General features: G+C 39.6%; 1 protein-coding gene across 1 annotated transcript; it reads right to left on the bottom strand.

Annotated features, from left to right (window-relative positions):
• Positions 1–509: 509 nt before the first annotated feature.
• LOC149813132 (serine/arginine repetitive matrix-like protein) lies at positions 510–2,925 on the bottom strand. Its single transcript, XM_089992462.1, has one exon. It carries the CDS (start codon positions 2,856–2,858, stop codon positions 705–707), a length of 2,154 nt encoding a protein of 717 aa, XP_089848588.1. The 5' UTR covers positions 2,859–2,925; the 3' UTR covers positions 510–704.
• Positions 2,926–27,882: the final 24,957 nt, after the last annotated feature.

Below are 27,882 nucleotides of genomic sequence, written 5' to 3'. Positions count from 1 at the left end.
AAAGTGCATTATTGAACTGTTAGGCATAAGGTCGGTTGTAAATTTTAGTTGTATTATGTAAATTTTAGTTTGCACCAAGATTCAGATCCTCGGCAACAAAAGAAGAGAACGTTTATTGCCAAATTTCTCACAAGACCATCTGACCTGTGGTTCATAAACACATACACAATGACCACTCCTCCTGTAGCTTTTCATTCTTTCTATATCCAATAAAGAAGTCAGAACTGTGTATACCACTTGACAGACTCTTTCTTGTTAAGCTTTTGGTAACACGCATATCCCGGCTTCTTGAGCCTTAGGTAACTATAAACTAAATGGGCCGCAGATGCTTATGTATGCATCGTGACAGAAGCTTATCGCTTTTGCCATCACTGATTAACTAACTAAAACGGTGTTCATTACCTGGAAACCCCAGGACATCCATTTCTGTATAAGAAGCAAATGGAGCAGAAAAGAAAACAAATGAATTTGGCCTTTTGATCCAGTGACCCATTGCCTTGATCAAGAGTTAGAGAGAAAATGGACTCTTCCATTTGAGAAATATAGATATACTTCTCATACATTTTTGGAGTACAAGATGACAGGGAGAACACCAAAGTTCCTTGCCCATTTTCACTGAACAGAACGGTTAGTAGCCAAACAACAAACGCCCCTTGAGAGGTTGCAAAAGTTTGCAACAGTTGAAAAAACAAAACAAAAAATGATTACCTCCCTTGTCCCAATAGATTAGAAGGATTCATGATCGTTACATTCCCATCTTGGAAAATCTCTCTCTTCATGTTGTTGCTCGATGTTATGACCGGCAAAAATTTGTTGCCGCTGTTACCTCTACCAGCACTCCAATTGGTGGTGTTTGAGGCATTCTCTGATCTTACTCCACCATCATATCTTCCACAAGCAAGTTTTTCTTGTTCTAATGTACCATTTCTTCTGCCTGCTTTAGTAAAATTCTCATGTGCTCCGCACTGCTTTTCCTCCATGTCTTCCGCTCCAGCAGGCAAGTACGTGAAAGGGTAAGCAGAAGAGGATGAAGGAGACTTATCTTCTTCCGACGCCATCATCTTATGGAATAGGCGGCCGTCTACCCACCGATCGGTGGAGTCTGCCGATGTTGGCTCCCAGGATGAAGAACAAGTCATGACTGTGTTGCTACCTGCTGATGATTCTTGGCCTTCTGAAGATGCTGGTTGAGGATTAATCTCCCTCCTCACCGATACATATTTGTGCAAATTGCGCTCCATGATCATTTGATGCTCACTCTGCAATATTGTTGAATCCAGCAACTCCAATGGGTCTCTTGCCCTCATGGTAGTGCTGTTGGAGTTGAGATCAGCTACTGCTTCCAGGATAGAGCAGGCTTTTGAAACACAAGGTGGGAGGTAAAATGCTGGAGAGTGGACATCATTGTCCAAGGATGATGAATACACACATTCAACTTCAGACCTTGTGAGGTTGTGGGAATACCTCTCGGTCTCTAAAGTTGCTGTCTCTTCTGTGATTTCCGCGGCCTCAAGGGGTTTCTGATCCAGAGCTGGCAGTGGGGAAGGTTGTCTTTGTGGTTGCTTCACTCTGCAGGCAAGCAGCTGCTCCCGCGTACTGCTGCGACCATCTCTGGTCTTGCCACTCCCATCTACGCTCTGCGAGCGAGGATGAGAGGGATTCTTTGTTCTTTCTTCTTCTCGATCATCGTCATCATTTTGGTGGTCGCCGTTGCTGATGGCGGTGGTGATAGTGATAGTGGTGGGATCAGTGTGGTTGTCCTTGTGATCCTGCGCTTTGGGCGGCCATTCGCTGCCGGTCAGGGGCCTCCTGTAAGGCGAATGCTCGGCCTTCTTCGAGGAGCTCCGGCTGAGGATAGGCGCCGGGTGTGTGTTGCTGTGGTTCTCAGTTGTTTGAGGGGTTGTAGATGATGGTGCTCTGGTGGCCGGAGACCGGGATCGGGAGGCAGCGTTGCTCCTCTTGGCGACAGGTTTGCCCCCAATATCAGCCGAAGATGGTGCTGATCTCACAGAGCGCGACGATCTGCTTTTGCGATCTGGGGTAGCTTCTGATCTCTTCCCCGGGGAACGGCTCACTCTTCTTTTTGCCTCACCAGCAGCAGCAGCTGCAGCTGTGCCAGCTCCTCTCCTCGGCAGTTGCTCGGCAGAATTCCGTTCCCTGCTGCTGGAGCGCTTGTAGTAGTACTCCACGACCCCTCCCATCTCTCCGCTCGGCGTCCTCTTGTGGGAGGCCCGACCGCTGCGTTGCTTCCCCTTTCCATCGTCGCCGCCCTCGCGATCATCGAAACGGTTCTCGTTCTCCCCTTGATACTCCAAGTGCCTCTTCGATCCAGAGTGCCTCTTCGTGCTCGCGCTGCTGGTGAGAGCGGCCCGAGAGGCGGCGGCATTTTCGTTGGAGGACTTGCCGGAGGAGCTCCGGCTGAGGCGGCCGCACTGTATGAGTATGGCATCCACCTCCTCCTTGGTGCAGCTGGACGTCCTCACCATGCCCTCGTTCTTCTCCCTTTTAAGCGCGGATGCGGGGCTGTTCTGTTTCGGACAACCCCCACCGTTCTCCTCGTCTCGACTGGCAGGAGGAGCGGCGTCCGATTGCCGATTGTTGTTGGGCTTATCGGCGGTGAGGTTCGAGATCTCCGCGAGGGGGAGCTTTACTTTCTCTGCTTCATCGAGGGCTGTGGCTTTCCGCGGAGCAACCTTTCGAGCCGCAGCAGCTGTTGGCACCAGTTTGACGGGCTTTGAAGTCGAACCAGATGAGGCTGCTGGCTTTGCACCAGCAGAACCAGGTGGACAAGGAGGAGAAGGAGAACAAGAAGGGCCCTTGTTGACGACGGGATCTTTCTTGCTCAGACAAGTCCCCATGATTGATTTTGTGATGCAGAAGCAGCAGAAGAAGAAATGATGAAGTGTTTCTACCTCGAATCCAGAGGACCATAAAACCGTGGACCGAGTGTGGTGTTGGCTATTTAATCGGGCCGGATATCTTTTTTCAAATTTTTTTGAATTCTCCATCGGAGTTGGTGAAGTATGTCGTTGAGGGGGATCCCGAATTCGAATGATGCACTGCATTGATTATAGCCGTTGGAAGCCTACGGTCAGGATTTAGCCTCGAAGCCATGTATCAGGCGATCAGGAAATGTACAACTTTTGGGTCCCCTCTTTTATCCCCTTTTTGTACCCGTTGGTTGCACCCAGAGCTTCTGAACTCCGCGTCCATAACCAATCTCCCCCTCCCCTTGTTTGTCATGTAGTAAGGGACCCCACAAGGCAAAAAACTAGCCGTAGCATATTCTCCCTTTGTTTCTCATAAGTCAGAGGCATACTGACACCATACAACGGCTAATTTTGCCCTCCACGCTGTCAACGGCCTCGTGTGATATATATGACCGTTGGCGCAGCAGCACGTGACCACCGGATATCACCCTGCTACTCTATTAAAAAATGGACTTGCCACGTTATCAAACGGCAAGCATTCAAAGAAAACTCGAGATTAATTCACGTGGAAACAACTGCATTATCGTCATAAAAGATTTTGAAAAAAGAAATGACATTGAAAGCCCTTTGAATCTTGGATAGACCAAATTTGGCTATTAAAATAAGGGTGTCAACGGTCGGGTTTTTACCTGGGGTCCGGGGTACGGTGATGAATAAGGACCTGATTAAGATCCGGGTCCAGACTTGAAGGTCCTATTAATACATGGATCCTGGTATATTTTATGAAATTTTATGCTAGACCGGGCCCGATCCAAGTTCTGATTAAGACCCATAATTTTTCAATATAAAAATGATAAAAAGTTATTATTTTATCAGGTATGGTCTAGGGTATGGTTTCTCTTATAGTGGAACCAATTAGACTTGAGTCCGGACCCTATACCATACCCAAAAATTGGGTCAAAGTCTGGTTCCACCTGGGTCTGAACCAAACCCAACCCGTTGACACCCCTAAAAAATAAGATTACAGAAGATTTATCTGTGGTGTTTGGCTATTAAAATGACAACAACAACAACAACAACAACTACTACGCCTTCGTCCCAAAACATTTGGGGTCAGCGATATGAACCAAAAAAGAAATTCATTTTGGGTCTTCCACATGAATCCTTTTCCTCCAATCATTTCTATCCAATGCCATGTCCTCGGTGAGGTTCAAAGCATTCATATCCTTTCCTATCATCTCCATCCAACTCATGTTTGGCTATTAAAATGACATAAATAAAATTCACCTTACTTTGAAAACACTGAAAAATGTAAATAAAAAGACAGAAAAAAAAACTTTATTGCTTATGACGCCTCTGCCTAGTAGCCAGTCTCCCACCTTGCTTGCTCGGCTGTGTGCCCTAGTCACGGGTAGCAAATGAGCCTAACAAGATCCAAACATGAGTTGTTCAAGCTTGGCTAGGGATGGCAGTGGACCGGGGGACAACAGGGCTCTGCTCCGCCTCGCCCTGTTTGGACTGGGATGAAGGGCATGAAACTGGGATGGAGGCGGGGATGAAGGTTAAAATCTATCCCCGTGCGGGGATGGACTTAAGTTTTTCCCCGCCCCGCCCAGCCCTACCCCATCCCCGTCTCAATCCCTGCCCCGCCCCATCTTCAATCCTTTAAGGGATGACTATAGACAAAGGGAAAACGGGCCCCCGCCCCGCCTCGTCCCCATTTGGACCAGGGATGGAGGACATGAAACGGGGATGGAGGTTGAAATCCATCCCCGTGCGGGGATGGAGGCGGGGATGAAGGTTCGGATTTTGAAACGGGGTGGGGGCGGAGACCCTATCTCCCGACGGGGGCAGAGACCCTATCCCCCGCCCTTGCCCTGGTCCACTGCCATCCCTAAGCTTGGCTTATTTTTGTGGTTAGTCAAGTCAAGCTCAAGAGCTAAACAAGCCGAGTTAGAGCTAGCTCCTATGCCACCAGGACACTTGTTTTGACAACATGTTCTTAGTGACATGGTGTGATCGTTGTAAAAATGTTCTTTTTTTTTTAGGGAAAGAAAAAACTTTCGCAAGGTCCACTTGACCTTTTGAAAATATTTTGAAAAATTACTCACCTCCGTTTTTAGAAAATATGAAAAAATGGGGAGACAGGGCTCGCTAGTCGGTACAAGGTTCAACTGTTTCTTACACCTTTACCAGGGGTAATTGAATCAATGATCGAATTTATGCATTTACTTTGCTCAAATTTGTCTAAGAAATTATTCTAAGTCTTAAAATTCATAGAGAATCATGCTTATGCTATGATTTTGAACTTGAAAATATGTATGCTTTTGGAAATATTTCAGAAATTTGGATTTCCAAGTGTTTTTGAAATGAATTTAAAGATATATTTGGAAAAGTTATTTGGAAATGACTCAAAATGATTCAGAAAACGATCTAAAATCACATAGAATTATTTTGAAATTACAACTTGAAATTGATTTTGAAATCGAAATTGAAAGTTTTTTAAATTGCAAATGAAGTGAAAAGTTGAACTTGAAATCGAATCTGAACTTTGAACTTGAAACTGAAATGAATTTGAGTTTAAATTGAAAAAGTTGAAGTTTGAACATTGAAATTGAAGTTGAAATCAAAATTAGAGTTTAAAAATTAAGTTTGATTCTGAAATGGAATTTGAAATTGACTTTTGAAATGTAAATCAGAGTTTGAAATTGAAATTTTGAATTGATTTTGAAATTGGAATTGATTTTTGAAATCAGAATTGAACTCAGAAATCAAATTTTGAATTTTGAAATTGAATTTGAAATTTAAAATTGAAATTGAAAATGAAAATCAGAATTAGAGTTGAAATTAGAAATTGAATTTAAACTTTGAATTTAAAAATAAAATAAAATAAAATTGAAGAATTTAATTTTGAAATTAAAAATGCAATTTGAATTTGAAAATTGAAAACAAAAATCGAGATTGAAACTTGAAAATAAAATTGGAATTTAGGATTGGAAATTCAAATGAAATTTGAAATTTAATTTGGAATTAAAATTGAAACTGAGAATTGAATTTTGAAATTGAAATTCAAATTTGAGATGGAATTTTGAAATTGAAAATGGGAAGTTGAACATTTGAAAATGAAATTAAAATTAAAATTTGAGCTTGAAAATGGAAAATAAGAATTGATATAAAAATCAAAATTTGGAAATTAAAAATAAAAATTTAAAATAAGATTTAAAATTGAATGAAATCAAAAATAGAATTGAAAAACAACTTTGAAATGGAAATCGAAAATGACTTTGAATTTTGAAATAAAAATTGTTTTTGAAAATTATTTCGAAAATCACTTGGAAATTTGAAAATAACTTGAATGATTTGAAAAAAATGATGCAATTCTATCTTAAATGATGAATATGCTACTTTTGAAAAAATATTTGAATTTTAAAGAAAAGAACTTCATACTTTTATAGAATTAAAACAAGATTAATTTTCATATATTAATGACTATGACCACAAATATACTTTGAATTAATCTTTATTAAAATTCTAATAAAGAAGAAAAGAGATTTTGTGCCTTATAGAATTAAAATAGGAATAATTTTTATATATTCATGACTATGGCCACAAATGTACATTGAATTAATCTTTATTTAAATTCAAAAGAGAAATTGATTTTTTAAAAAGAAATGATGATTTTTGAAATTGACCTAAGAGTGTAGGTCAAATTTTTATTTAATAAAGAATAATAATTCTAAGTATCATTCGTATTCTAACTATAACCGTAAATACAAAGTTTACTTAGTTTTATTTATCCTTTATTATATGGTGCACGTGACATTCGTGTTTCCATAGTGTATTTAAGAAAAATAAAAAAAGGCAACAAGTTAATATGAAATTAAAATTAAACTAATATGCTCATTCATTCTAAACTATGCATAAAGTAAAATTTTCATTAATGAAATTATTACAACCAATGGCGGAGCCAAAAGTTTTTCGTTGGGTGGGCAGACTTCGGGTCTCGGGGACAATGCTATGGTCTTGAAGGACGATCCATTTATTCGGACCAGCGGCGGAGCCAAAAAAATTTCGCTAGTCGTTCGTGGAGAGATAAAACTTAAATTGGCCTTTGAATCAAAATAACAATTGTTACAAACACAAACAACTAAATTTATGAACATAATAAGATAAAACCTTAAATTGTACTTTTAAACTAAAATAAAGATTGTCCACCTAAAAACTACAAATAACTAAATTCATGAAAATTTTACAATTGGAATCTTCTAATTTTCATATTTTGAAAACAATTCATAATTGCATCATCACTCATGGTATCAAATGTCTCCTTCTCATATGTTATTTTGTCTATTTATGTGTTTGTTTCCTTTTATTATAGATTAAAAATCCTAAAACCCAACAAAAGTTAGAGAGGATTCATCCTTCTAATTTTGTTCCAATTTTTAAAGACAATAATCTCTCTCTCTCTCTCTCTCACACACACACACACACAGAGAGAGAGAGAGAGAGAGAGAGAGAGAGAGAGAGAGAGAGATTATATTGTCTATTTATGTCTTTATTCCTTTTTTTAATTTTAGATTAGACTAGAAACCCTCAGGCCAATGAAAAAAACCTTATAGTTCAAATTGATTTCATTTCCTTTTCTACCATCAAAGACTAAAACTACAATCTTGGGAAAGTTAACTTATAGATCAAGTTTGACTTGCTTAGCAAGTTTAAAAAATCTAATCAACTCAAGCAGCAAGCACCAAATTGGGAAATCCAAGTAGACCTCTCAAGACATACCAACACCAAATCATAACTCTTCAAGTTAAATAACAAAATAATAGAACCAATTTTCATAATTCACCACTAAATGTAGCATATAATAAAAATCAATGAAAATGATCAAGTTACTTCAGAAGCCAGGTTGCAAGCTTATGTTAATCAGAATATTAGTGAAAATATCTTGTTGCATACCATTTGGTGTTATAATCTCATAGTACCTATTCTTAGAACCAGACAACAACCACAATGACCAAAGACGTGCAACCACTTCTAATCAAAGCAACAAAACAACATTTTAGTATTTATACCGTGTAAAGACATGCAATTGATATGCAAACCCACCCATCAGGATAAACTGATCATCCAAAAGCAAATAACAATTGTAGATGGTACAAACAAATTCACAAGAGCAAAGAAAGAAACACACTAGTCAATCAGAGCAGAGTAACAACCATTTAGATGCCACATTTCAGATGTAAACCTGAATGATGGAGGACTGTTCGGATAATTGAGTGGGAAGCTCATGATTGCATTGAAATAGCCTCCATCGCTGGAACCAAAACCCCCCATCAAGACCGATTGATGGGCATGAACAAATAAACAAACACCCAAGAAAAATCAAACAAGAAACAACTCTTCCCTGTACATCGTGACTCCGATAACAAAGTAAGCAATATTATCGCAAACATTCGAAAGAGTGGATGAAGAACTTTCAAACTCATTGAGGGAAGCAAACAATTCAACTAAACAGACACTCCAACAATCAAAATTCCACACACCAACGACGCTATTCGAAGTTCGAACCAACCCACATAACAGAAAAGCGAACAAAATCACCCAAGAGATTGTTGAACAAAGAAACAAACATAGACAAAATCAATCACAAACAGAGATTCAAAAACCAATTTCGAGAGGGATCAATAGTCGCAGATCACCCATCAAAAACCCTAGGAATACCCCAAAAAATGAAAGCGGCGACAATCAGAGAAGCCGATGATCGTCGAAAGACGACATTTTGAGAGAAAGGGGACTCACTAGAGCATGTCAGGAGGGTCGATGATGGTGACGCTCCACTCGAAGATGTTGGAGTCGTCGACCAAGCCGGCGGAGAAGCCATCGACAGGGTTCCTGCAGATATCTGAAAGACAAGGCAAAAAAAGGATCTTTAATTTTACTGACCATCGATCCCTCAATCCCTAATTTTTTTAAAATGTCACGACTCCTGACTCAACCGAGTGGCAATAAACTCGGGGTGGCCACCGAGTCTAGTTGACTCGAACGATTCCCAAGTCGATTTGGTTTCTAGTTCTGGGTGGTCGACCGCCCACCCATGCCCACCACTGGCTCTGCCACTGATTACAACCTTTGAATTAATTTCAATAATTGAAAAGGAAATAAAATATAAATTCCTGCAAAATTAGCAAACATATTAGAAATAAATGTAGGCATTTATGAATTTTCTTCAATTATTGAGAAATTGAAGAAAATATCTAAATTAGCCTTTTATACCCCAAAAAAATAAGAAAAAAATAAAAATAAATGCATACGATGCATGATTTTTGCAAAAGTATTTTTAAAATATGTTTTGGAGTTTTAAAATTTTGAAATTGGGGTTTTAAAACATCTAAATGTATTTTAAAACTTGAGTTTAAAATAAGTTTAACTTTGAAATTGAGAATTTTGTGAAAATATATTGAAAGTGATAGAAATAAAAGGCAAATAAACTCCAAAATTTTTCTTAAAATGAAGTTAAGACATTCTAAGTTGATAAAAGATATTTTTAATTCATGAAATACACACATTGTGTTTGAAAATTGAATTTAAAAGTATTAAAATGTCAATTTAACTTTATTTTAATAAAACAATGCCTTTTACAAAATTGGTTTTCAAAAATATAATGAATGAAGGGTCAAATGACCATAGAAATTTATAAAATTTGATTTGGATAAACTAGACTGAAAATGAAAGAAAACCTTATTTATAGATTTTAAAAATGAGTTTTCATTTGAGAGAGCTAATCTAAATAAGTTGAAACAAAATTTAAGTAATACTTAATGAGGCTAAATGAGAGAGTTTTGATTTTTGATCAGAATAAATATGAAAAATCTATAAAAATTGCTAAATATTTGTAGAAATAAACTAGACATGTAAAAAAGACAGACCCAATTTACAGATCTAGAAAATAATCTCCCATTAAGGAAATCCAATCCAAACAATTTGGGTCAAAACCTGTGAAAAGCCTGTAAAAGAAAATCGATAGGGTTCTAGTTTTTTATTCGAATGACAAATGAAAATGATATAAAAGTTTATGCAAATTGGTATGCATATACTAGATATTCTAAGAAAGAAACTTATTTTTACAAATTTGGAAAATGATCTCCCATTGAGGAGATATAAATGCAACAAGTCGATCCTGGGCCTGAGGAATGCCTGAGATTGCGAATAGACATGGTCTTGACTTAAAATGCAAAAAAATAAAAATACTATATAAAAATTGATGCAAATTTATATAGATGAACTAGACATTAAAAAAAAGAAAGTCTTTTTACAGATCTAAAAAATGATCTCCCATTAGGGAGATATGATTCTGACAAAATAGGCTAAAATCTGGACTATAAAAATGACAAGGTATACTAGGGTTACGGTTTTTAACCTAAATCAGCCATGAAAACACTATAAAAATTGGCATGAAGAAAATCGATTCAATGCTGAAGACATTTATTATTACAGATTGGAGAGATCATCTATGGTTAGGGACAAATTGCTCCAACAAGTTGGCCTAATTTCAGGAAAAATTTAGACGGCCCAGAATAATAGGGTCCGAATCCCAATTTTTAAAAGGAGCCAAATCAATTGAGTTTGATCTGATTTTTGGTGGAGATCTCCAAAACACATGAATAAACATGAAGTAAAAAAATCAGATCAAAATGACATCTAATTATATGTGAATTAATGATGTTAAAATCAGATCAGAATTGAAAATATCATCTAAACATGATTGAGTAGAATAACATCTCATTAATGAATTGATCTAATAATCAAACATGAGATCTATCATTTTAAATAATGGATGATGAAGAAAAATGATGTAAAAACAAAACAAAAGTATCTAAAATGAAATTGAAGAAAGCATTGGAGTATAAATTGAAATCGATTTAGCCCATTGAATATGAGATTTGATCTATTGAAGATCAAATCTCATAATTCTAAATGGCTAGAATGAAAATGCACAAAGTAAATAGAAAATTGAATGGATCAAAAGCATAAAATGAAAATTAACATGGAACTAAGATAGATCTACATTGCTATTTTTTTTAAAAATTAGAAAGAAATTGAAAAGAAAAGAAAAGATTTAATTATAAAAATCAAAAATTGTAAAATAAAAGAAAGAAAAAAAATCAAAAGAGGGAAGAAGGGACTTACCTTTGGGCTGAAGAGGGGGTCTTTTTCTCCCTATTTGGAACCAATCCCAAGGCAAAAGGAAGGAGTGAGAGAGGAAAAGAGGAGAGAAAGAGAGAATTCTTTTGATTCTCTTAATTTCTGAAATTTTAAAGTTATAGAAAAGAGACTCCCAAGGGGTCTATTTATAGCCCAACTTGAGGGCATTTTAGACATCAAAAATATAAAAAATATCTCTAGCAAGTTGGCGCCAACCCCATGTGGGTATTTCCCATTTTTTCAAATGGGTAAGGTTGGTATTTTGTCAAAAATGCACATATGGCACCCTTTTTGCAAGTGGGTGCCAATGTGGGTTTTTTTAAAGTTTTGTAAATAGGTAAAAGGAGAATTTGATGGAAATTTTGACACATGGCATCACTTGGAGAATGATGCCCATGTGTGTTTTTAAAAGCAAGAAGGGTTTTTAAAAGTGGATTTTAAAAATGACTTTGGTTTGTTTTTAAAATGCCAAGTGGCATCTTTGAAAATATATTTTTTTGCCTTTTTTATTTTAAAATTAAGATAAAAAGTGAAATAAAATATGAGAAATAAAAAGTGGAATTTGAAAATAATTGGATTCAAGAATCTAATTTTGATTTTTGAAATCCAAATTGGGTTTAAACCGGATCCAGATTGAATTTTTATAATTTTTGCAAAAATATTGAATTTGGATTTGAAATTCAAGAATTATTTTTGAAATTGGGGATAAAAATTGGATCTGGATTTTGAATTTGAAACCCAAGAATTTATTTTAAATAAAAATTGGATTTTGAAATTGGATTTGGATCCATTTTGATATTTCAAAATTCGAATTGAATTACGAACTGGATCGAGGGTATTTTTCAAAAGTTTTTTGCAAAATGATGGATTTGAATTTAAAATTCAAGAATTGATTTTGAAATTAGAATAAAAAGTGAATCTTGAAAAGGATCTGGATCCGAGGTTTTGAAAAAGATTGGATCTAGATCTTGATTTTAAGGAAATTGGTTCGAAATGAGAATCGTACCGTGAATATGGATTTCTGAAGAATTGAAAATGAAAAACCCCAAATTTATAATGAAAATTGAGATTTTGGATTTGGATTTGGATATGGATCAGGATCCAAAAACTGAATATTGAATCTCAGATGTTAGATGAATCTGAGTTCAAAAATTGATTCAATTAACCTTCTGAACGAATTAGAAGGTGGATCTTGACTGAAATGGATCCGAAGTGGTTAATTGGATCCTAGATATCTAATAAGATATTTCAGATTAAAAGAATAAATTGGACTCTGGATATGGAATTCTGAATATATCAGATGAAAATTCAGATATGGGATAAAATTAGACACGAGATCTAGCATTAGATCCAATATCCGAATTGTAATGGATTGGATCTCGGATATCGATGAAATCTCAAATAAAAGAATTGATGCGAGTTCGAATTTGGAACTTGTACCAATTAAAAAATGGTTAGAAATGATGTTCTGAAGAAATTTATATTTTTTGGTTTTCGCCATGTAGGGGTAGAAACACGGTACTAGACTGGTTTGAACTAATTTAAACTGCAAAAGTTTGGAATGAACTGAATCAAAAGCCAGTTATACTAAGGTGAACTAAATTCAGAGCTAAGACACTAAGTCAACCAACTGGGGTTAGCTCAATTTGGACTGAATTGAGCTCAAATGAGATAAAATGAGTTAAAATGAATGTCTCAGAATGAAGAGAGTCTTTGAACTGGAACCTGACTATTCAAACTCCTAGTGAACTCAGATTAGACTCACAGGGATGGAATCTAATGAATTTGACTAACTCAGAGACAATTTTGCTAAAATTTGAGCTAAAGATGAGCTTATTTCGTGAGAAATGAGCTCATGTCACGAGAAATATGTTAATTTAGCTGAAATGGTCAGAAATGATCAGGATCCATTCATCGTAAGTTCAGGAAAGCTAGAAATGACAAACATTCTAAATGTTCTAAACTTAAAATGAGTTTGGCTAGGTCTGACTGACAAAAAGGCTAAGGGCAACTCAGGCACAAAATGGTAATTTTATTATCAAAACGGGGTAAACTGACCTTTGAACTTGGATAAACCTAAGGGTGAGACTCTATTTCACCCTGCAGAGGTTAGGCATTTGCGGAATAAGGGTGTCTGGAATGGACCTGAGAAATTTGGGGTGTTTACACATGGGCAGACACGGGGACATAGACACCAACACGTACGATGGATATTTTCATATCATTTAATGTTTTTAGCAATTTTTCAATAAAAATATAATTTTTAATATTAAAATACCAAGGATTAATTTTTGTACTGATTAAAAAATTTAAAAATTTTGTGTCCTTGTGTCCTATGTTTCAAAAAAAAAAAAATTTAACTTTCAAGTTGAATCCGTATCACACGTTATAGTGTCTTTGTGACTAGCTAACTCATTAACAAAAAAAGAAAAAAGAAAAAAGAAAAAAAGAAAAAAAGAAAAAAAGAAAAAAGAAATTCACAGTTTCAAGGTTGATACGAAGTTCAGCTGACTTATTTACATTAAAAATATATTGCTTCAAAGATGGAAGCAAAAGGATTTTAACTCAAAACCCATTGCTTGGGAGCCAAATACTTTGACTATTTATTTTGCATTACGTTATATGACACATTATATCTAGAATATATTTAATATTACTATTTCTACTTAATAAGCATGTACAACCCAAGCCAAACACTTTTTGTTAACGTTCGGCTTGCCGAGCCGCTTGAATTTGCTCTTTATGAGTCGAGTACAAGCTGAATCGTGAGCTGCTCATCTCATTTGGCAGCCCTGCCCATCCTGATAGTTGCTCACCTACCTGCAATGCTCTCTCTCTCTCTCTCTCTCTCTCTCTCTCTCTCTCTCTCTCTCTCCTGGTATGGTCCTCTTGTCTCTGATCTCTTATTTTCTTCCATGTCCACCTTAAAAAGGCTTTGCGTCCTTTTAAATATTTCAATATATAATGCTTTCAAACAAATAATAGATAATTATTAAGAACAATAAAGCTCTGTTTGGGAGCTTTGAATCAGAGGTGTGTTGTTGTTTCCTCAATGCTCTCATGCTCTCTAATAAGTAGTGGTGTTGCCAAAACACTGCATTGGGAATAGACAGTAGGGTTGAAAAAAAGACAAGCAACTCACTTTTTGGCACCGTAGCTATGAACCCAACTTGTTTAGGTGAATGAGCTGAGCACGAACCTGATAAGTTCGGCTTGGCTCATATAGGTTTGTTTAACATGTATATTTTATTCATACGTTAAATGAAAAATGATCTTATTGTTCTTGCAAAAATGGCACACTTATAAAAAAATGTTAACAATTTGAAAAATTTCACCCTATATCAAAAATTTCCAATTCTAAACTTTTGTATGACACTTTTACCTTTCGGCACATGCTAACCTATTGTGGTTCACACGATATATAAGTATGCTATAAAAGTCCACAACCTTCAATAAAAAAGACCACTTGCGAAGCGTCGCAAATGTAGTATGTGTAATATCTAGAATTTTTGGTAAATACTTAATTGAAACATTAAGTAATTTTTGAAGCATATTTTGTAATTTTTGAATTTTTGGTTGCATTTGTATAAAATTTTTAAAAAAAATGAACTTCACTCCATCAAAATCAGAGTTAAAACAGATCCGAAGCATGCTTGACAAGTTTGGAGGGCATTTTGAGAAAGTTTGGGAACATTTATGACCTGAGGGTCATTGTCATCCTTATTTGTATTAACCGCTCAAGAATAGGTAGGTTATTACCTTTTTGAAGTAATGGCATTTTTTGTAAAATACTCAGGTGAAAATACAAATGCATATAAAGGATTTTTTGACCTAGTTAGATTGGAATCTAGCTAGTAAAATAAGATCCCAAACCGAACTGAACTTAAGATACCTTTTAGATCAAAGTTGGACTACATTGGATCCAACCCAGATTTAAGAACCCAACCATACAAAACCGTACATATGGCCCCCACTCTCTCTCCAAGTGGACCCCACTCCACTTCATGTGTACACTAATTTCAGCTCTCTCTCCCTCACTATAAATACCGAGAGGGTTGTGTATGTTCGCCCCCGATGATTCACTGAATCCCACGTCTGTGTTCGGGGCTTTGAATGAGCACCACGTATACAAGCACATGGGGCTCGTATTCCCGTGTATGTTGACATAACTTTGCATCGGACTCTGGTGTTGTTGCAAAGACTTAAGTACCCTTTATTGCTATTCTTCTCATAAAGTGATGGTTTGAGAAAATGACAAAAATGCCTTTCATTCAAAAAAGAAAAAACAAATAGTTCAAAAAAAGGACAAACATGTCCTCCATCCAGAAAGTCGAGGATGATGTTGACTCTTCAAAGTCTTCTTCTTTTTCTGTTCAAAAAAAGGACAAACATGTTTTCTTCTTCTTTCTCCGTAAAACACTGTAAAACCCTTTCTCTCTCTAGAGAAAAAACATGTTCATCTCGTTCCGGTGACGGGTGTTCTACGAAATGTAAATCCCCCCTTCTGTAAGGGCAAAAGGCCATGAACACGTTGGGAGGAGCCCTCAGACCCCCCTTCTGTAAGGGTAAAAGCTCTGAATCAGACTCCATAACTCTTCAAGTTGAATGATGCTACCCACACTGGGAGGAGCTCTCAGACCCCCCTTTCTGTAAGGGTAAAAACTCCAAATCAGACTCCACAACTCTTCAACTCCAGGGAACGAGATGAACACCCGTCACCGGAACGACGGCTCTGCTGAGACCTCCTCGCTAGAGAGAAGAAGACGACATGGTGGAGCTTCTGCTGACCATCCTCAGCGCGACTGCACCGACTGGGTTGCTGTCGAGGAGGAGGGCGAGAACGGTGACTCTTAGCTTGGGCAATCTTTCTTTTGATGATTGTGGTTGTAATGTATCGTTGAAGTTAAAATGGGGAATGAAATGACAATAGAAATTGCTGAAAATTTACAGAAATAAACTAGACTCAATAACGAAGACACCACTTTTTACGGATTTGGAATATGACCTCCGGTTAGGGAGATATGACTCTGACAAGTTGGTCCTAATTTGCGGAAGACACTACAAATCGCTATAGCGATTTGCAGAAGACATTACAAATCGCTATAGCGATTTGCGGAAGACACTACAAATCACGGATTTGAAATATGACCTCCGGTTAGGGAGATATGACTCTGACAAGTTGGTCCTAATTTGCGGAAGACACTACAAATCGCTATAGCGATTTGCGGAAGACACTACAAATCGCTATAGCGATTTGCGGAAGACACTACAAATCGCGGATTTGGAATATGACCTCCGGTTAGGGAGATATGACTCTGACAAGTTGGTCCCAATTTGCGGAAGACACTACAAATCGCTATAGCGATTTGCGGAAGACACTACAAATCGCGGATTTGGAATATGACCTCCGGTTAGGGAGATATGACTCTGACAAGTTGGTCCTAATTTGCGGAAGACACTACAAATCGCTATAGCGATTTGTGAATCGCTATAGCGATTTGCGGAAGATACTACAAATCGCTATAGCGTTTCACGATTTACGGAAGACACTACAAATGCTACAAATTGCTGTAGGAAAGCCCGATAATACTACAAATCGGGATCCGCGCCGGGGGGAGCCCCCGGACCCCCCTCTTGTAAGGGCAAAAACTCTAAATCAGGCACACAAGTAGAGAGAGAAGGGAGAGAGAGTGAGAGGGTTGGTGTTCATGGCCTTCTCCAGGAGGAACCCTTTACCTCTCTTGATTTCTTCTCTACAGAGAGAGAGAGTTTTACAGTGTTTTACGAAGAAGGAAGCAGAAGAAGATGACGATGCAGCAATCTAGGATCGTCTGTTGGATGTGCACAGAAGTAGAGAGAGAAGGGAGAGAGAGTGAGAGGGTTGATGTTCATGGCCTTCTTCAGGAAGAACTCTTTGTTTCCCTTGATTTCTTCTCTAGAGAGAGAAAGGGTTTTACAGTGTTTTACGGAGAAAGAAGAAGAAAACATGTTTGTCCTTTTTTTGAACAGAAAAAGAAGAAGACCTTGAAGAGTCAACATCATCCTCGACTTTCTGGATGGAGGACATGTTTGTCCTTTTTTTGAACTATTTGTTTTTTCTTTTTTGAATGAAAGGCATTTTTGTCATTTTCTCAAACCATCACTTTATGAGAAGAATAGCAATAAAGGGTACTTAAGTCTTTGCAACAACACCAGAGTCCGATGCAAAGTTATGTCAACATACACGGGAATACGAGCCCCATGTGCTTGTATACGTGGTGCTCATTCAAAGCCCCGAACACAAACGTGGGATTCAGTGAATCATCGGGGGGGGGGGGAACATATAACCTGCTTTGATAAATACCACCCTCTACCCCCTTATTTTCTCATTCTCATTTTCAATCTCTCCCATTTCACGTACTCTTCACTTCACTCCCTCACTCACTTTCACGGTGAGGCTTGCTGCCACCCTTCTTGCCATCAACAACACCACCATTCTCACCACCAACCTCCGTGCCACCATTCTTCACATCACCGCCATCTGCAATCACAACTACCTTTTCACCTATTGTTGCACCACTTGTGCCCCTCAGCACTACCTTGCCACCACTCCCACCATTTGCTGCCACCTTCACTCTTGTTGTTCCGCCTCTTTTTGTCACTATCAACAGCAGCTGCTGCCGTTACCACCACCATAGTGATCTGCACACCACCACAGTCAGCCACCATCTCCATATAGTTGCACCTTGCGTCCATCATCGGACAGCATTTTGTCGATCGCCACCCAACCACCACCTTACGCCATGTATTCTGCTTCACAATCACAGAAATACTCCAAGTTTGAGGTAGGCGTTCTTACGCGAATTGTTGGGTATCATGTGACGTTAAATATATATATATGCTAAAATAGTGTTTGTTGTATGTCATTTTCATAGTTAAATCCTTGAATACCAAAGCTTATTTTCATTTGACATGAGTATGAAAAATCAAGTTTTTATAAGTGTTAGTGGGTTGGCTGAAACCCATGAGTCGGCCCTTGTGCTGCAGGAGTCAACCCTCTGCTATTTTGCCTTGGATTGTTATTGTTGAACACCCAAGAGTCGACCCCTGTTGGTTCGAAGCATGGTTGAGCCAGACCTGAGGGTCGACTCTGGATTGGTTTTATAAGGATAGACTGTAAGGGTCAACCCTTGTTGGGTCAAGTCAACCCCTATAGCGTATTGTGTTTTCAGAACCTTGTGGGTTGACCCACAACATGTTGCGAATCGACTCCGGCTAGGCTAAGTTGATCCTGTTCTTTCGCGAGTCGACTCTTGGAAATAATGAGTTGACCCCTGAAAACAAAGAGTCAACCCTTAGGATTAAAAAGTCACTTCCTGCAAAGAGTCGACCCCCACTACGCAAAATTGACTCCCTTGACCCGTGAGTTGACTCTACTACCTAGAGAGTCAACTCTTGTGTGTTGTATTGTGAATTCTTGGATGCTAAGCTCGAGAATCGAGCGGATCAATTTTAGAACCTTGAGGGTCGACCCTTGAGTTGGGTGAGTCGACTCTTAAGTTGATAAGTCACCTCCTTTGACTCAAATTGCGGATTTATGATACTTTGAACTCAGGTAAAGGTGATTTAACTTGGGATATGAACATTATCTTTGATGAATGTCAATCTTGACTGTTTTTTCCAAACTACTTGTTGGTTTAAAATATAAGCATATTAGCTTTTGGGAAATTAGATTACGTATGCATGTGGCAATGAGACATAGTATGATGTGATGTTTATCTATGTGATTTATGGCTCATTTTGAAGCCTATAGTTCAAGGAATTAGACTAAGGTCCTAATTAGTTGAGATGTGCTTTGACGTATTATAAGACATGTGAGCCATGCATGTACTGAGTGTTAACTCTAAAACAAGCTTGAAGAGATAAGAATCCTGCTGATAAAAAAAATGGCATATATTATATAGATATGCACACCTAATAAATGTTTTGTCTTCACTGATGATGCTCAAATGGGTCTAAAATGCCCAAGCAAATTGGTTGGGTTATGAAATGTAAAGCCTAAATTTAACAAGATTACCTAATAACCCAACATTGACCACATATGTTACCTTGAAGAGGGTAGGCGGTACAAACTTCGAATGACATATGATAAGTTTTAGCTACCTACTAAATAGAACAGCTGGTGGGAGGAAGATATTTTTCGGTCACTGCATGCCAAGCTTTTACTATTCTCACCCCGTTTCATAGAAAACAAGTGATGACTGATTTGCAAATACAACACATGCCGGATGCAAGGCAAAAATGATAAAACCAAGACTTCTAGGCTTGGTTTATGATGTTTTGTGAATTTTATAAATGTTGGGTTCTATAAACATTTAAATCTTTTTGGAATGATATATGTTTTACTTAAATTATTCTTGTTTTGTTTATAAGCATTTATTTACTCTGATTTAAAAGGAAAAATTGTTTAGTTAAGATTCTAGATAGAATCCTCATTGATGGATTAAATCCGAATCCTAAAAAGAGGTTGGATTCAGTCCTACGTGGTTCACCTTACACCTGTAACCTGCCAAGATTTGCTAACTTAGATCAACGAAAGATTTTTCGTTGGGTTTTAAACTTTGAATTCCAAGTAGTGATCTCGGGGCATTATGGTATGACCTTCACGAAGATTGTTTATGAACCTCCCTTAAGTAAATACTCTTTAAGGAAATTGGCAAATGTGTGTTGACGTTCTCAATCATATATTGCAAATGTCTCTAATATTCATACTTTGATTTGACCTTTATAAATACAGTACAATCTTCGCAAATATAGTACGACATTCATGACGAAAACCTGTGAACCTCCTTTAACTAAATACTCCTCAAGTATGCCTGCAAATGTTTGCTGATATTCACAAATACCTGTTGCGAAAGTCTCAGACATTTAAACTATGATTATAGCTCCACAAATACATTAGGACCTTCACAAATATAGTATGACCTTTATGAAAAAAACCTATAAACCTCCTTTAACTAAATACTCTTAATGTACATCTGCAAATGTCTGCTGATATTCACAAATACTTATTGCGAATGTTCGTTCCTTCACATGCTTACTGGTTCATATATAAAGTTAGTGCAATCATTTTTTTTTATTTCACGTTATAACCCTAACGCTTTTCCTTCTAGAACCCTAACCATTTTTTTTCTTCTCTTTGCAGTGCCGTGAAATTATCTTGCAACATTTTGGTGAGGTGACAACACCTTTTTGGTCAACTTTCCCATCTTTCAATCAGGTCTAAAAGTGAGTATATATATATAGATATTGTTTTCTTGCATTCTTAAGTTATTTTTTGTAGAAATATATTTAATACGACTTTATAGTATTTATGTTTGGTTATTGCCGTTGATGATTTATGTATGTTGTTTGGCGAACATCCAACTATTCCAAACAATGGGCGATATTAATCTTCTTAACATGCAAGTGAAGGGTATGCAATTGCCTAAATCAATTAGGGATATAAATGTTTGACGTGAAAGCAATGAAGAACTTCCATGGACAATTGATGTTATACATGATCAGAGGATCTCCGCAGGGGTATGAAACTGCATCAACAAACCAGTGCTATTGATCTTCACCACAATAATTTGTATAACATTTAACCTTCCAGAGCAAATGACATAACTAGGTATAAGTTGTTGGACTTTATAATTTATGCTTGAGATGCATGTGTGATTTTTATGGTTAATCGTGGAAGTTGGAAATACAAAAATATTGCATAAATAAAAGCAAATAAAGTGATAAATATAATAAATTTTTATTTAGTTTATGCATTTAAACAATCAATTAGTCATAGCAGTGATCACATTGATAATAGAGAATCAAATGATGTTGATGAATATACAATGTCAAATAAGAATGATTAAAAAATGATAGGAGATGATCAAGACAATTCTGACATGAAACAATTAATGATGAATACAAATGACACACAAATGACAATTAGAAAGTCGAACCCTTGGTATATTGTATAAGATATATGAGCATTTATTGGGTAGTAAAATTATTTTATGTTTTCATACTAATGAAATGTGGTTGAATAAGTTCTCGTTCAATGAATTCTTATACAATAAAGAACAATTGAAGATCATTGAAGCAGAGGCATCTTAGTTGATTGATGAGTTGTATAACAAAAAACTTAATGATCGATAATCTTTTCAATTGCTAACAAGATCAAATGATGGAGACATTGTTGTTGGCCAAAGGTTTAATGATCTAAAGTATTATCATGAGTTTTTGAAAGATCAGGTCATCAGAAATAACTATAAAACAAAATTCTTGAGGAGCTATGGTAATAGAGTGATTATCGTTTGTACAAAAAAGAACCCACATACTATGAGTGATTGCCTTTGGAATATCTATTACACAAAGGTGTGCGGGGCAACTTTCTTCCAAGTGAAAAAGTATTAAAGAGAGAATATATATGGTAGATCATTGAGCAACCATTGAGTGAAAAAGTGTCTAGTGCTTGGATTGCAAGTGTTATTCACAAATGTTTGCACGATAACCTGAAGATTGTAATACTCACAAAATTTTTGATAATTTTTAAATAAATTAAATATAAAATTTTGTCTCTTTATGGCTAAAATTTAGTTCTTAATTTACCTTAAATTAATGCAGAATTTAATTCAACAATGTTGTTAATTTAATGTTCAATTTGGAGTTGGATCTAAATTAAATATTTTAAAATGGATTCAATTTAGATATAGATCCATAGGGTGAGTTGTCAAAAATTATTGCACTGCTTAAGTTGTTCTGATGGACTGTCCAAGGGACAAACTCGTACAGACAGACCTATTCGGGACAGAAAAATAGGCTTCTATTTTGAATTTTTAAAAATTTATTTCTAATGATTTTGAACTCAGGTTTACGCTTGTGTTTAGCTAAGACACATGCACTGTAATGTCTCAAAAAAAAAAAAAAAAAAAAAACGAGTCCGACATGGGTCGGACACGCGCCAGACACGTGTCCTGGTCAGTTGGCGATCCCGGATCCGGATCTCTGCCGGACCCGGCTTCTTGAATTTTCGAGAAGCCCGTACGCACCCCCTTTTAAAAGGGGGTAGGGTGCCTCGGGCGAGGGCATTTGCCCTCGCTCGACTCTCTCTCTTTCTCTCTCTCCCCCTCTCGTTCTCGGCTCGGTTTGGGCGGCGCACCGACCGGTGAGGGTTCGATCGGCCCTCCGACAACCACTTTGGTGGTGTCTCCCCCCCCTTCGTGCTCGTTCGCCGCCGGCTTCTCCCTCTTCTCCGGCGACTCGTCGCCGGACTGCAGAAGGTAAGCGCTCTCCCCTCCTCTCCTTTCCCTGGGCTACGGACTCGTCGACCGGCAGAGGATTAGTCCCCTGTCGCCGATAGTGGGTCGGCAGGGGGCTTCGCCCCCCCCCCCCCCCCCCACTGCTGTTGTGCATGGGTCAGCAGGGGGCTTAGCCCCCTGTTGCCGGCCGGTTGTTGGCAGTCGTCCCCCTGCTGGGGTCTGTTTGGTCGGCAGGGGGTTTAGCCCTCTGTCGCCGGCGTTTTGTCGGCAGGGGGCCTGGCCCCCTACCGTTGTCTGTTGCGTCGGTAGGGGGCCTTGCCCTCTGCCGTTTTTCGTTTGTCGGTAGGGGCCCTGGCCCCCTGCCGTTTGCTGTCGCCTCTGGTTGTCGGTAGGGGGCCTGGCCCCCCTGCTGTTATCTGTTTGGCGGCATGGGGCCTGGCCCCTTGCCTTTGTGTTTGCTGGCAGGGGGCAGAGCCCCCTGTCGCCTCTGTTTGTCGGTAGGGGGCCTGGCCCCCCTGCCGTTATCTGTTTGGCGGCAAGGGGCCTGGCCCCTTGCCTTTGTGTTTGCTGGCAGGGGGCGGAGCCCCCTGTCGACTCTGCTGCCGGCAGGGGGGATTCACCCCCCCTGTCGTTGCTCTGTCTGCTGACAGGGCTTGGCCCTCTGTCACCTTTGGGTTGCCTGTCACCTTTGGTTGGTTGGTTGACGAGGGCTGGCCCCTGTCGTCGTTCTGTTTTCCGACAGGGGGCCGAGTCCCTGTCACTATTTTTGTTTGCCGACAAGGGGAGGAGCCCCCTGTCATGGTTTGGCATGTCGGCATGGGGATTCACCCCCCCCTGTAATCTTTCTGTTTTCTGACAGGGGGCGGGGCCCCCTGTCATTGTTCTGTTTGCCGACAGGGAGCAGGGGCCCCCTGTCGTATCTTTTGTTTGTCAGCAGGGCTCAACCCTTGCTGCCGCTTGCCGTTTGGGATTGTTTTGCTTTTGACTTATGCTGACCCCTTTAGCGTGTGCAGGTTGCACGACGGAGCGCCCGCGTGTCTCGTGGCCCAAGACCCTTCGAACTTACGCCCGCAGGCGTGCAGTAATCCGCGACTCCCCAAGGTAGGGGAAAGTTGCTTGAAAGGATTTGAATGAACTGATTTGAACTAAATGAAAGATAATTAAACAATCTGCTTATATACGTATATGTATGTCTTTTAAACTCAAGGACGCGGTTTCGCGATCCTTGTTCTGTTTATTTTTCAGCATTTACTTTCTGCTGCCGTCGCGCTATATGTGCCCAGGCTTTCCTTTCTGTCTTTTTAACTCAAGGATGCGGTTTCGCGATCCTTGTCCTGTTTGCTTTTCAGTATTTTACTTTCTGCTGCCATCGCGCTATATGTGCCCAGGCTTTCTTTTTCTATCTTTTAAACTCAAGGACGCGGTTTCGCGATCCTTGTCCTGTTTCCTTTTACAGCACCTTACTTTCTGTTGCCCTGCGCTTTATGCGCCTTGGCTATTATATTTTCGCACCTTATTTATTGCTTTGCTTACTTATGCTGACTCATTTCTTGCTTGTGTCATATAGACTACGATTATGCTATTGTTCTGCCTTGCAGGTGCTTTTAGAAAATTGCTGTCAGCACTTGAGCTCCTTTGAGTATTCTTGGTGACTTGTGGCTATAAACTTAGCTATATCTCTTGGCAGTATTATGCGATGCTATGATGCGTAGCGCAAAATGAATGGGCCTCATGTTCGGCTTATGAATATCTCACTAAACAATAAACATGCGCCTTCACAGGCAAGATGCTCGAGTGGGTCGAATAGACCAGGGCATATAGAGCAAGGCGATGATGATGAATAACTCTTCATCGTGCTTGTTCGGGCTGGTTCATCAAGAGAGAGGATGGATGGTACAAACCCTTCGGTGGACAGGCCATTCATGGCCATTTCGGGCAAAGGCTCGGCTTCCCCAGTCATCAGAGGTAGGGGAGATGGTGTCACCATAAGTATCCTAGGTGGTAGTCGCCCGGCACTTCTGCAGAAGTTGGATGCATCCGTGGGCCCTTTCTAGCCTTTGGGGACTTGCTCTCTCGACCACAGGTCGTCCCCTTAGGAGCGGACTCAGTCAGTCCTTCAGGGTATAATAAGATATATGGCATAATGACCCCCCTGAAAGGATCTCGGCTGTTTCTACGTTTATACATTGTGCGTACCCACAATGTCCAGATAATAATCAGATCACACGTATGGCATGCTCACAATTATTTATTCTCGTACTGTTTGCTTTTACCTTACTATCTGTTTGTGTTTACGATAGTTGGAAGGTATGCATGATAAGCCTGTGTATGATTGCTTACAGTTGCATTGATATCACTGTACTACTAGTTTGCTTGAGTTTATGACATACCTGTTAGCTTTGCTGTTCACTTGCGTAGATTGTATCCGTTTCTGCTTGCTTTTGTTCAAGCATGCTTTAGATTAGTTCATTTTATTCCTTTTGCATACCTACCAGTTTTCAGGACTGACCCCATGTCTTTATGGGTATAGGTGATAGGTAGCTCTTCTTATTGACGGTGGTGCAGAAGCTACGTAGTCAAAGCTTCGCCTCTCTCGTCGACTCGCTGGCTATTTTGTTTTTATACCTTTTAGTTGTTTTGGGGGTGGACACCCTTCTGCCTTGTATAAAGTAAACTCTTTCTGTTATGAATGTACTTTTTATTCTCTGCTCACTATTTTGGCTTAAAAAGTGAACTTGTATTTGTGATGAGTCTTTTTGCTAACGTACCCAGAAGATTTGACTCGTGTTTTTAAAATCCTTTGGTATCTTTGAAAATCCTTGCTGCAACTCTGATTTTTCCTTAAAGGTATTTCGATTCAAATCTTTTCTTTTCTTGAGTCAAACTTTTGGGGTGTTACAACTTTTGGTATCAGAGCCAGGACAAGAACGGTTGAGCTTTGACATCGAGCTTCCCACCGCACTGTAAGTAGACATTTAATTTTCTTGATTTGATAAAATTAATGCATTACTTTTACTTTGAACAGTACTTGTGTGTAATGGATCCGTCAGCTGGTCCGAGTGGCCACCACGGCAGGGGTGGGCGCCGAATGCGCGCTCGTTCGGTTAGAGGTAGGGGCCTCCATGTTGAGAGGGGAGAACATATGGTTTCCTGTGAAGAGTGTTGGGCTAATCGCCCACCCCCACCGGTCTTCACAGATGAGACAGGTAGCCCACTGCCCCCAGAATTTCAGCTACCTTTGGTAGCAACCTGGTCTTCGGTATATGTTCGGATGGGAGGACATCTACCCTCACAAGTCCTGGCAGGTCGGCAAGCTACGCCGGAATTTTCGGATAATAGTGGTCCCGCCCTTGTACCACTTGAGTGCGTCTTTTGTGGCGATTCCGGACACACCTTAGAGTTTTGTCTCCTTAAGGAAGAACAAGATAGAGCAATCGTAGTTCAGGAGTCTGCTGAAGCTGTCATCCCTGACCTTAACGTGCCAGATTTACCCTTAGCGGTCCTCGAACCTTTGCCCCCAGTAATCTTTGAGGGCCCTGCTCTCCCAATTCCTGGTGTTGATTTTCCAATTGAAATTTCAGATTCGTCTACTAGTGGCTCGGCTTCATTGGATTATACACCTTCGACTCTGATGTATGATGTGGAAGTTCCCTTGGATGAGCCGCTCCCTTTTGTCCCTCGACGCAGGTTTAGGCGTACGGGGAATAAGAGAGAATACCTTCGCCAGTTTGAACGTTCCTAGAAGGGAGTATTTGTAAATCTTTGTTAAATTTTTATAAGAGAGGCTGTGAACTCTCATGCGGATAAAAGTTCTTTCTTTTGTCTTGTATACCAGTATTGCTGGAATTTTTGTATATGCGGTGACTTAAGATCTATAAAATATCTTTTGTTTCTTAATTGTCTTGGTGTATTCTAACGTATTTTATGTGTTTTTAAGGATGGCTCGTCGACCAGATGAAGATTTGTCGGAGGACGGGCTCGAACGCAGGGGATTCATTATGAATTCTCTAAGTGCGTTAGCCGAAGCAATTCGAAATCAAGGGGCTACGCAGAGAAGTCAGGCTCCGGAGCAGGGGGTCTCTTTCGAGAAATTCTTAAAGTTGGACCCTCCTGTTTTTTCCAGTGGAGCGGACCCGGATGAGGCAGAATATTGGGTCAGTGAGATTGAGCGAGTCTTTGACGTCCTGACGGTTCCTGAGGAGAAAAAGACTCTATTTGGGTCCTTTCGTTTAAAGGATGAGGCTCGTATTTGGTGGGATACCACCCGCAGGATTCGTTTCTCAAGCATTGACACTGTGCCTTGGGAAACCTTCAGAAAGGCATTTCTCGACAATTATTTTCCCCCTCATGCAAGGGAGAAAAAGAAGATGGAGTTTTTGGAGCTGTGTCAAGGCAGCTCGACTTTGAATGAATATGCGGCCAAGTTTCAATAGTTGGAGAGGCATTGTCCCAACCTCTTCGAAGATGAGCATGAGCGGGCACGGAAGTTTATTAGAGGCCTGAAAGAAGGACTCAAGCACAAAGTTGTTACTAGCATGCCTGCAACCTTAGCGGCGGCTGTCGAGACAGTTGTTTTCCTCAATGACGAATGGGAGCGTTCCAAGAGCATTCAGACCCGGAAGCCACCTTCGACTGGTGGTGATCGAAGACGGACGCAGCTGCGAGGTCAGGCCAAGCAACCGTTGTTGCCCGTCAAGATTGAAGGAGGTAAGCAGCCAGTTCTGCCTGTAAAGGTGGAAGGAGAGAAACCGTCAAGTCCCCCGGCAAAAAGGCAGCGAAACCAGTATCGTCCGCCACGGCGACCTCCTAGTGGAGTTTGCGGTAAGTGTGGGAGATTTCACGCGGGCCAGCCTTGCCCTCGTGAGACAGGCGACTGTTTATATTGTGGCAAGATGGGCCATTTCATCCGCGATTGCCGCAAGAAGGCGGCAGACGAATTCAGGCAGGCCACTGGTGCATCCCAGCCTCCCCTGCAGCTGCAGGCACCATTGTCAACCCAGCCAGAGCAGGCACAAACCAGTGGGGTGAAGAAAGCTCCTGCGCGAGTCTATACCGCTACGACCGTGCAGTTGACTAAAGGAGATCTCGTGCAAGGTACGATTTTAGTTGCAGATCGTGCAACTTTTGTTCTTTTCGATTATGGTGCCACACACATGTTTATTTCTGCAAGTTTTGCTGCATAATTGAAATTGCCTATATCTCGATTAGACTCTGCTTTAGATGTTTATAATCCGATTAGGAAGAATACAGTTTGCGTCACCTACTTGCCAGATTTAGATGTGGTTGTGGCTGAGCGACATATGCCAGCCTGTGCCATTTTGCTCGAGATGTCTGAGTTTGATGTTGTCCTGGGCATGGATTGGTTGCACAAATACCATGCCAAGGTTTTATGCCGTGAGGGTAGAATTGTTCTGTCTCCTCCAAGCTCTTCGAAGGTGGAATTTTGGATTCCACGATCGGTACGGGAG

Source organism: Nuphar pumila, chromosome 16 (assembly GCF_984573655.1).
Source record: "Nuphar pumila chromosome 16, dmNupPumi1.hap1.1, whole genome shotgun sequence".
Taxonomy (NCBI): Eukaryota; Viridiplantae; Streptophyta; class Magnoliopsida; order Nymphaeales; family Nymphaeaceae; genus Nuphar; species Nuphar pumila.
Note: the sequence above shows the minus strand (reverse complement) of the source record. Positions and strands in the feature narration are given on the sequence as shown.